General features: G+C 34.5%; 4 protein-coding genes across 4 annotated transcripts in view; 1 reads left to right on the top strand and 3 right to left on the bottom strand.

Moving 5' to 3' along the window:
- LOC135144785 (protein prickle-like) overlaps window positions 1-10,352 on the top strand; it is an 889,236-nt gene that overhangs the window by 60,957 nt on the left and 817,927 nt on the right. The gene's annotated exons all lie outside the window — the stretch shown is intronic.
- On the bottom strand, window positions 746-3,614 carry LOC135144568 (myrosinase 1-like). Its single transcript, XM_064076590.1, has 6 exons — window positions 3,559-3,614; window positions 2,832-3,508; window positions 1,568-1,662; window positions 1,218-1,514; window positions 925-1,166; window positions 746-869 (listed from the first exon to the last, which is right to left on the bottom strand). The coding sequence occupies exons 1-6, from the start codon at window positions 3,612-3,614 to the stop codon at window positions 746-748; spliced, it is 1,491 nt and encodes a 496-aa protein (XP_063932660.1).
- Window positions 5,037-7,612, bottom strand: LOC135144681 (myrosinase 1-like). The gene is made up of 6 exons (XM_064076735.1): window positions 7,427-7,612; window positions 6,700-7,376; window positions 5,935-6,029; window positions 5,585-5,881; window positions 5,295-5,536; window positions 5,037-5,239 (listed from the first exon to the last, which is right to left on the bottom strand). The coding sequence occupies exons 1-6, from the start codon at window positions 7,480-7,482 to the stop codon at window positions 5,116-5,118; spliced, it is 1,491 nt and encodes a 496-aa protein (XP_063932805.1). The 5' UTR covers window positions 7,483-7,612; the 3' UTR covers window positions 5,037-5,115.
- Window positions 8,145-10,238, bottom strand: LOC135144773 (myrosinase 1-like). The gene is made up of 6 exons (XM_064076849.1): window positions 10,072-10,238; window positions 9,345-10,021; window positions 9,030-9,124; window positions 8,679-8,975; window positions 8,387-8,628; window positions 8,145-8,333 (listed from the first exon to the last, which is right to left on the bottom strand). The coding sequence occupies exons 1-6, from the start codon at window positions 10,125-10,127 to the stop codon at window positions 8,210-8,212; spliced, it is 1,491 nt and encodes a 496-aa protein (XP_063932919.1). The 5' UTR covers window positions 10,128-10,238; the 3' UTR covers window positions 8,145-8,209.

The raw sequence follows: 10,352 nt of genomic DNA on the forward strand, positions 1-10,352 counted from the left end.
TTGAAATCTTATCAAGTATATAAACAAATTGAAAGTGCTAATTTTAACTTCTCAAGGCATGACTAGGGCTTTTATTTGCAAAACAAGTCCTTAATCTGGATGTAGAACGCTTCATCATCAAGTGAAGTATCTGCTTTGCATTTTTTTAAATTGTTGTGTAAAGTATGACATAGGTACGTACTTATGTTTTTTATGTTAGCGTTTCAAGTTTTGTTTACGATTTTATTACAAATTACGGAAATATGAAAACTTGAAAGTCATGTCCTCTTCTGATAATGTTATATTTTTGTTACTTTATTTTTATCAGTAGTATTCTATCCGTGTTATCTACCTGAAATATTTTGTTTAGAAACTGTAACTGATGTCACAGAAAAAACTATTAAAGTAATGCAAATTTTCAATCAAAATTTAAAAGAGTACAATAAAATAAATGTAAAGCAAAAAACAAAGAAAATAAATTCAATAAAAACTATTTATAATACTTATTAACGGCCAGTATTTGAGTGAAATGGAAAGTAAAATAGTTTGAGTGATATAAATGAGTTGAAACAATACCCCCCAATTTCTTAGAATACTTGCGGTTAATGTTCAAGTCCTTAATGCTTGTTCATTTTTTCCAGAATAGGGTTCTTAATTTTAGTTCTCAAAAGAGGCAAATGCAGTTCTATATTACTGTGGCAAATTTATTTATTAAGTGGAATAATTGGTTGAAGTTATCATGTACTTATAGATTATTTCTTCTGTGCTAGTCGCAAACATCAACCAAGCATCTAGTGGCTATTACTTGAGCATAATATTCGGCAGAAGCTTTTGGGGTCCTAGACCTCTCCGGATCTTCGAAGTCGACGTGATATAGACCGAATTTTTCCCTAAAAGTATACGATTTCACAAGCTGCGTTATGGTTATACTTACTTGGTTCTTACGAGTAACCTCGTTGAAATGCAAAACTGTCCATTAAACCCCATGCGGTATATCGCGTTACGTTTACACCATCGTCTAGCATGGCATCCAAAACATTACTAAGATATTCTCTAAAGAAGTTGATTCTTTGATCATCTTGTAAACCACCTTTATCTGAAACACCATTTTCTGTTATAAATATTTCTGGGTTGTTGTAAGTTTTGCTAAGCCAGTTGAGAAGTTTTCTAATACCCCATGGAACTACCTGAAAATTTAAGTTTTAAATAAATGATAAAATTTTTCTGTTGTTGTGTACCCTCAACCACGAGGAGCCTGTCTCCTCCCAAGAATCGTCAATAAACATGTCCACATTCATGTCACTGTCCCAAGAGATGACGTCTATGTCGTATTCTTCTCTTGCTTGCGCGTAGGCGGTTGTATATGTGTTTATAGCAAGAAAGTCGTATGTTCCTTTGATATACTTAATTTCGTCTTCTGTAAATTTTGGAAGTCTGGAGGTGTTGAAACCCTGTTGTTCGCTTCTTTGATCTATTCTTTCGATCATCACCGAAGGATACTTGCCATACGCAATAGGATGCATGTACCAGCCAAACTATGTAAAAAATTTGCGGTATTATTAAGTCATTTCCACTAATTTATACATACTGCAAACTGAAGTGCTCTTTCAGAAGCATCTACATCTGCAGCACTGCCGGTTGCTGGTTCATACCACGATGTGTCAAGAACAATGCCAACGGATCCTATATAAGAATAAATAAAGTATTTTGTAAAACTAAATAAACAAGATATATTTTTTGACGTCGTGTCCGTGCACTGTATTCTAAATTAATGTCACTCTACCAACCCAGTAAACATTCAGTATTCCGAAAGTGCTGATATTCAAGTTTTTATTTTATGTATTAACAAAATAATGACTCCAAATAACTTCAGATATCGTGATTAATACATCATGTAGCATTTACATCAATGGTTATTAATTTACAGAAGACTCGTAGTTGTGTCTTCATTAAAGTTGATACAGAAATATTTTCAATGCTTTTAATCGATGTGGTAAACGATAAATTTGGTAACCTATCTTGCAGTTTTGGGTTATCGCTATTTGCAATTTTTAAAAATAAAACAACACATAACACTGATGAAATACTCAAATTTAACTAGATCCGCATCGATCTTTCAGAAAAAATGTCGGACACCATGACGAGAGGGTTATAAAATTAATTCTTCACTTTTTCCATAGATATTTATTTTTAGTAATATGGTGATATAATATTTACTACTTTTGCGGACCAACTTCTGTTTTCAATCGTTCGACTGAGAGATGTTAGAAATTGGAATAGAAATAGAATTTAGCGCATTTGAGGCTCATAATTAATGCTGGTTTAGTTAAAATAGTTTAAGTTAATGTACATAATTTGTCTTCTAGACACTAAGAATTTGTTAGTCAATTGACACAGTTATTCCAATTGCTCGATGGAATACGAGTAGACATTATAAAAAGCAATAGAAACTTATTTTCAACGATAAACTTTTTGGTCCAACACATTGAAACGATCAAACTATATTTAAAATTTTTTATCCTTTTATAATTATATTATAGTTTATCACTGCAAAGTGTAGGTATCTAAAATCGTAGTGGACTTTCTTAATTTACAGTAGTTTGTCTGTAGACGTGGAAAAAGTTCGTTTAAAATTGGTTGCAAAATTCATCATGGGTTAACTAAGTATAAATATATATATAAAAGCTAACGAATAAATTTTTCTTAAAGTAAGATTTCTAAAAGTATTGGTGAATGGAAATGATTTTGCGCATTCCAGATTGTTGATAAAAACCATTGAAATCCCATTATTTTTTTGTGCTTGTTGTTTTCATGTGTTTCGCTAAATAACAATAAAATAACCTATGATTTACCCTGTTGTTGAGTTCTGAACTCTTCATCATATATGTGGTATGCTTTAGCATGGGCTTTAATTATATTATGGGCACATTTATAATCAGTTAAACCCGAATGATTGTAGCCAGGTGCCATTGTTCCAGTGCCATATCCTTGATAGCAACTCTCTAGGGGTTCATTAAAAGTTGTCCAGTATTTCACCCAATGTCCAAAATTTTGGAAAACAACTCGAACATAATAGGCAAAATGTTCCTCAAATTCTGGGTTAGGAAACCCTCCATATTCTTCAACCGTTTCAGGAAGATCCCAACAGTATATGGTTACGAGTGGCTCAATACCGTTATCCACTAATTCTTGAAGTAAATTTTGGTAGTAAACAATACCAGCTGGATTAACAGGACTACCGGCTATGCCCAAAGGTATTATCCTTGACCAGGATAAAGAAAATCGGTAATAGTTAACACCTAAATGTTTTAACATGACGACATCTTCTTTGTATTTGTGATATGAATCACAAGCTAGATCTGCATTGTCTCCGTTGTCAATATAGTCGGGGTTGGTGTGACAAATGTGGTCCCATATATTTTCTCCTTTACCATCTTCATTCCACGCACCTTCAATCTGGTGTGCCGAGGTTGCTATTCCAAATTTGAAAGAAGCGGGAAACGAACGGTTTGATGCCGTTTCGATTGGTCTTGAAATTGTTTGTATGGTTTTAACCTAAATTAAAAGAACGGAACATACCTTTGCGCAAGGGTAAACAGCATTAATAGCAAGATTAATTTGGCGTTGGAAATCATTTTGATCAATTACGATGTTGTAACAAAAACTGTATGCACAACTGTTATACACAACTTACTTTGCTAATTGTGGTTCTATGCGTTAGCTTAATAATCTTATCGGTTTTAAGTAGTGCCAGAGAACGTGAAGTCAGTTGCATAAAAATGCATTATCGCTCAAAGAAGGTTTAGCAATGACTTTCGTGACTAATCACAAAAGTTAAAAATTTGATAACAAGTAGCAGCTTGATAATAGACTTCTATCAGTAATAACTGTATCAGCTAGGAGTTGTAAATGTAGGGAATATGTTACAGGCGCTCTGTTTGCAAGTTAACTTACTTTATTTTTTGCGACAGTATAAGTTTCAGCGATCGTGAAATTATATCAGTACTCGTGAAGTCAAGTTTTGATAAATTAACTCAATGAATAATCGCGATCAGTTACGTGTATGTGGTTACCTTTTTTTAGCTTACGAAGAAATGGCTAAACCAAATTTAACTAGTTGATGGATAATTTTTAGTAATAATCATATTTTTTTGTTTTTTTTTATTTTTTTTGTCGTTTTATTCTTCACTGAATAAAAGATTGTAGGAATTATTCCGAAATTACTTCACCGATTACTCTACAATTTTAATAAGTGTGTCAAATTTAGATGTTTTTTGGTAATTATTGACGTCAACTGCAATTCTTAAAGATTTCTTGATTCTCGCGACTTTGACCACACAAAACGAAGACTGATCTTCTATCACTTGCAATAACTGATGGTGCAGAACTGCAGACAAAGAAACCTAGAATTTTAATCTAGCGAGGGCGTTTAACCTAAGAATGATAGATGGTGTAATCAAGATTCAATTTTAGCGGACGCAGCCAAGTTTCAGGTGTCATGGAAAAATTCATGGCTGAACCGTGAAGGGATGCAGCCTACCGGAATAGAATAGAAGATGTCTCTATAGTCTGAATATCAGAAAATACGTCCAACTGGGTTTGGAGAATGTTTAGTTGCTAGGACGATGCTAGACTCAGGACAAGAAGTCGTTTCGAGAGTTTAGGAAATTCTTTTGTAACTTCTATCCGGTCTCTAGAGTACCATCTTTCTGTGCAACCTAAGCCTTCCTTGCGCAGAGAGAGAGAGAGCCACTGGGCGTTCCTTTGGTGGCTTCTTATAATACTTGGGTGTGACACCAAGTTTGACGAATGAAAAATAAATTACTTTCCTTTCAATACATGTATACGTTCCATTAAAAAAATGTGCTCAGTAGAACAAAAAGGTACAATAGACTGATAAATAACCAAGTAAGGTGGAAGTGCGAAATAGTTTGTGTGAAAAATAAGTACAAAAATAATGCTAACTGTTTTCTTAGAATAGTAGTCACAAATGTTCAAGATCCTTAACCCTTGTTTAGTTAATTTTAGTTGTTAAAAATGGCAAATAAATCTCTATATCACTATGTAAAATTTATTTATTGATTGCAATAATAAGTAATTTTGCTTCATAATATATTTTAGATTACATCTTCTACTTTAATCACAAACATCAACCAAACATCTAGTGGCAATTACTTGAGCATAATATTCGGCAGAAGCTTTTGGAGTCCTAGACCGCTCAGGATCTTCGAAGTCAACGTGATATAGACCGAATTTTTCTCTAAAAGTATACAATTTTGCAAGCTGCATTATGGATATACCCATTTGGTTCTTACGAGAAACCTCGTTGCCATTCAAAGTTATCCATTAAACTCCACGCGGTATATCGCGTTACGTTGACACCATCGTCTAGCACGGCATCCAAAACATTACTGAGATATTCTCTAAAGAAGTTGATTCTTTGATCATCTTGTAAACCATCTTTATCTGAAACACCATTTTCTGTTATAAATATTTCTGGGTTGTTGTAAGTTTTGCTAAGCCAGTTGAGAAGTTTTCTAATTCCCCATGGAACGACCTAAAATGTGTTAGTTTTAAATAAATCATATATCTTATTGATGTGTACCCTCAACCACGAGGAGCCTGTCTCCTCCCAAGAATCGTCAAGAAACATGTCTACATTCATGTCACTGTCCCAAGAGATGACGTCTATATCGTATTCTTCTCTTGCTTGAGCATAGACCGTTGTATATGTGTTTATAGCAAGAAAGTCGTAGGTTCCTTTAATGTACTCAATTTCGTCTTCTGTAAATTTTGGAAGCCTGGAGGTGTTAAAACCCTGTTGTTCACTTCTTTGGTCTATTCTTTCGACCATCACCGGAGGATAATTTCCAAACGCAATGGGATGCATGTACCAGCCAAACTATGTAAAAAAATTGCGATATTATTAAGTCATTCCCACTTATTTATACATACTGCAAACTGAAGTGCTCTTTCAGAAGCTTCGACATCTGCAGCACCACCGGTTGCTGGTTCATACCAAGATGTATCAAGAACAATGCCAACGGATCCTATATAAGATTAAATAATGTATTTTGTAAAACTAAATAAACAAGATATATTTCTTCACGTAGTATGTGTGCACTGTAGTATAAATTAATGTCACTCTAACAACGCAGCAAATACAATATGAAGAACTTGTTAGTCAATTGACGCAGTCATTTCAGTTGCTCGATGGACTAGACACTAAAAAAAGGCAATAGACAAGCATTACTGCGAGTATAAATTTTCTGGTGCACCACATCGAAACGATTAGAATATATTTAGCTTTTTTTTTATCATTTTATAATCATAATATAGGTTATCATTGCAAAGTGTATGTATCTAAAAACTAGGTACTTCGTGTAAGTGTTGTGTTTATTTTTGAACGTGGTATACTGTCTTAATTTAGAGTAGTTTGTTTGTAGACGTGATAGAAGTTATCTAGGAAATTATGTCTGTTTGAAATTGGTTGCAAAACACATCATTCAGATCCCCAAAATTATCATCTACAGCGGCTAAGAACGCCCACGTTCGACTCTTAAAGTAAGATTCCTAAAAGTGTTGGTGATTGATGAAGTGGAAAAGCTTTTGCGCATTCCAGATTGTTGATAAAAACCATTCAAATCCCATTGTTTTTCAGTACGTGTTGTTTTCATGAAAGTGTTTTGCTTAGTAACAATAAAATAGTCTATGATTTACCTTGTTGTTGAGTTCTGAATTCTTCGTCATATACGTGGTATGCTTTAGCATGCGCTTTAATTATATTATGGGCACATTTATAATCAGTTAAACCTGAATGACTGTAACCAGGTGCCATCGTCCCAGTGCCATATCCTTGATAGCAACTCTCTAGAGGTTCATTGAAAGTTATCCAATATTTCACCAAATGTCCAAAATTTTGGAAGACAACTCGAACATAATAGGCAAAATGTTCCTCAAATTCTGGATTAGGAAACCCTCCATATTCTTCAACTGTTTCAGGAAGATCCCAACAGTATATGGTTACAAGTGGCTCAATATCGTTATCGATTAATTCTTGGAGTAAATTTTGGTAGTAAACAATACCAGCCGGATTAACAGGACTACCGGCTATACCCAAAGGTATTATCCTTGACCAGGATAAAGAAAATCGGTAATAATTAACACCTAAATCTTTTAACATGGCGACATCTTCTTTATATTTGTGATATGAATCGCAAGCTAAATCTGCATTGTCTCCGTTGTCAATATAGTCGGGGTTAGTGTGACAAATGTGGTCCCATATATTTTCTCCTTTACCATCTTCATTCCACGCACCTTCAATCTGGTGCGCCGAGGTTGCTATTCCAAATTTGAAAGAAGCGGGAAACGAACGATTTGATGCTGTTTCGATTGGTCTTGAAATTTTTTGTACGGTTTTAATGTAAATTGAAAGAACGGAACTTACCTTTGCGCAAGGGTAAACAGTATTATTAGCAAAATTAACTTGGTGTTAGAAATCATTTTGATCAATTACGGTGTTGTAATAAAAACTGCATGCACATATTAAAACACAACTTGCTGTGGTAATTGTGTATCTATGCTTTAGCCTAGTAATCTTATCGGTTTTAAGTAGTGCCAGAGAACGTGAAGTTAGTTGTACAAATATGCATTATCGCTTTAAGAAGGTTTAACAACAACTTTCGTCACTAATCACAAAAATTAAAAAGCAGTGTTTTTTGATAACAAGTAGCAGCCTGATAATACATAGACTTCTATCGGTAAGGCGTTTCGTGAGTTTAGGAATTTTTTTTGCAACTTCTATCCGATCGCTAGAGGACCATTCTTTTGTGTAAACTACTTTGTGCATAGAGAGAGCCCCTGGTTCCTCCTTTGGTGGTTTCTTAGATTTGGCTGTGACATCAACTATGAATAATAAATTACTTTTCTTTCTGTACATCTATATGTTCAATATATAATTAACTCAACAGAAAAAAAAATATATCAGACTGATAACTAACCAAGTAAAGTGGAAGCGTCAAATAGTTTGGACAAAAATAAGTACCAATAATACTAACTGCTTCCTTAGAATGGTAGTCATAAATGTTCAAGGTCCTTAACGCTTGTTTACTTAATTTTATTTCTTACAAGTGGCAAATAAATCTCTATATTATTATGTACTCCTAACATTTATTTATTGGTTGCAATCATAAGTTTACTTCTTAATATATTTTAGATTATTTCATCTACTTTAATCACAAACATCAACCAAACATCTAGTGGCAATTACTTGAGCGTAATATTCGGCAGAAGCTTTTGGGGTTCTAGATCTTTCAGGATCTTCGAAGTCGACGTGATATAGACCAAATTTCTCTCTAAAAAATGAAGGCTTTTTAGACTGCGTTATTTTAAGGTATTTGATTCTTACGAGAAACCTCGCACCCATTCAAAATTGTCCATTAAACTCCATGCTGTATATCGCGTTACGTTTACACCATCGTCCAATACAGCATCCAAAACATTACTAAGATATTCTCTAAAGAAATTAATTCGTTGATCATCCTGTAAACCACCTTTATCTGAGACACCATTTTCTGTTATAAATATTTCTGGGTTGTTGTAAGTTTTTTTAAGCCAGTTGAGAAGTTTTCTAATACCCCATGGAACTACCTGAAAATGTAACTTTTAAATAAATCATACATTTTTGCATCGATGTGTACCCTCAACCACGAGGAGCCAGTTTCCTCCCAAGAATCGTCAATAAACATGTCCACATTCATGTCACTATCCCAAGAGATGACGTCTATGTCGTATTCTTCTTTGGCTTGAGCGTAAACAGTTGTGTATGTGTTTATAGCAAGAAAGTCGTATGTTCCTTTAATATACTCAATTTCGTCTTCTGTAAATTTCGGAAGTCTGGAGGTATTGAAACCTTGTTGTTTACTTCTTTGGTCGACTCTATCTATCATCACCGAAGGATAATTGCCATACGCGATGGGATGCATGTACCACCCAAACTATATAAAGTGCTTGCGACATAATTAAGCAATTGGCTATTCATGTAAACCTACTAGAAACTGAAGTGCTCTTTCAGAAGCCTCGACATCCGCAGCACTACCGGTTGCTGGTTCATACCACGATGTGTCAAGGACAATGCCAACGGATCCTATGGAAGATTAAGTAAAGTGTTTTGTTGTGCTAAATGAACAGGGTATGGTCATTTATTTCATGTCACTGTACCCATGCAAAAAAACTTGACTACACGTAGGTACAGATCTTTAAAATCTCTCTTAAAGTGTTGGCTATTGTTGAAAAGAATAACTGAAATCTTTGTATGTTGCAAATGTTGTTTTTTGTAAGAATTTTGTTTAGCAACAGTAAGATACCTTGTTGTTGAGGTCTGAATTCTTCGTCATATATATGATATGCTTTAGCATGAGCTTTAATTATATTGTGGGCACATTTATAATCAGTTAAACCCGAATGACTATAAGCAGGCGCCAACGTCCCAGTGCCATATCCTTGTTGACAACTTTCTAGCGGCTCATTAAAAGTTATCCAATATTTCACCAAATGTCCAAAATTTTGGAAGACAACTCGAACATAATAGGCAAAGTGTTCCTCAAATTCTGGATTAGGAAACCCGCCATACTCTTGAAGTGTTTCAGGATGGTCAAAACAGGATATGGTTACCAATGGTTCAATATTATTATCAACCAACTCTTGGAGTAAATTTTGGTAGTAAAGAATACCCGCCGGATTAACAGGACTATCGGCTATACCAAAGGGAATTATCCTTGACCAAGATAAAGAGAATCGGTAGTAATTAACACCCAAATACTTCAACATGGCGACATCTTTTTTGTATTTGTGGTATGAATCACAAGTTATATCTGCATTATCTCTGTTGTCAATATAGTTAGGGTTAGTGTGACAAATGTGGTCCCATATGTTTTCTCCTTTACCATCTTCATTCCATGCACCTTCTATCTGATGTGCGGATGTCGCTATTCCAAATTTGAAAGAAGCGGGAAATGAACGGTTCGACGCTGTTTCAGTTGGTCTTGAAATTGTTTGTATTGTTGTAACGCAATTTGAGAAAACTAGACTTACCTCTGCGTAAGTGTAAACACCATTAATAGTGTAATTAACTTGACACTGGAAATCATGGTGAAGACTGGTGTTCCAACAAAAACTGTGTGCACATATTAAATTACTACTTCACTCATGTAACTGTGAGCCTATGGCGGTAACTAAGTAATCTTATCGTTTTTAAGTAGTGTCGGAGAGCTTGAAATAAGTAAGTCTAAGAAGGTGTAATGATGGTTTTCGCCTTTAGTAACAGTAATTAAAAATTTACTTTGATAACAGGTAACAGCTTGATAAGAGATAAA

This window comes from Zophobas morio, unplaced genomic scaffold (genome assembly GCF_036711695.1).
Source record: "Zophobas morio isolate AGI-343-1 ecotype UQ-CSIRO unplaced genomic scaffold, CSIRO_AGI_Zmor_V1 ptg000108l, whole genome shotgun sequence".
Taxonomy (NCBI): domain Eukaryota; kingdom Metazoa; phylum Arthropoda; class Insecta; order Coleoptera; family Tenebrionidae; genus Zophobas; species Zophobas morio.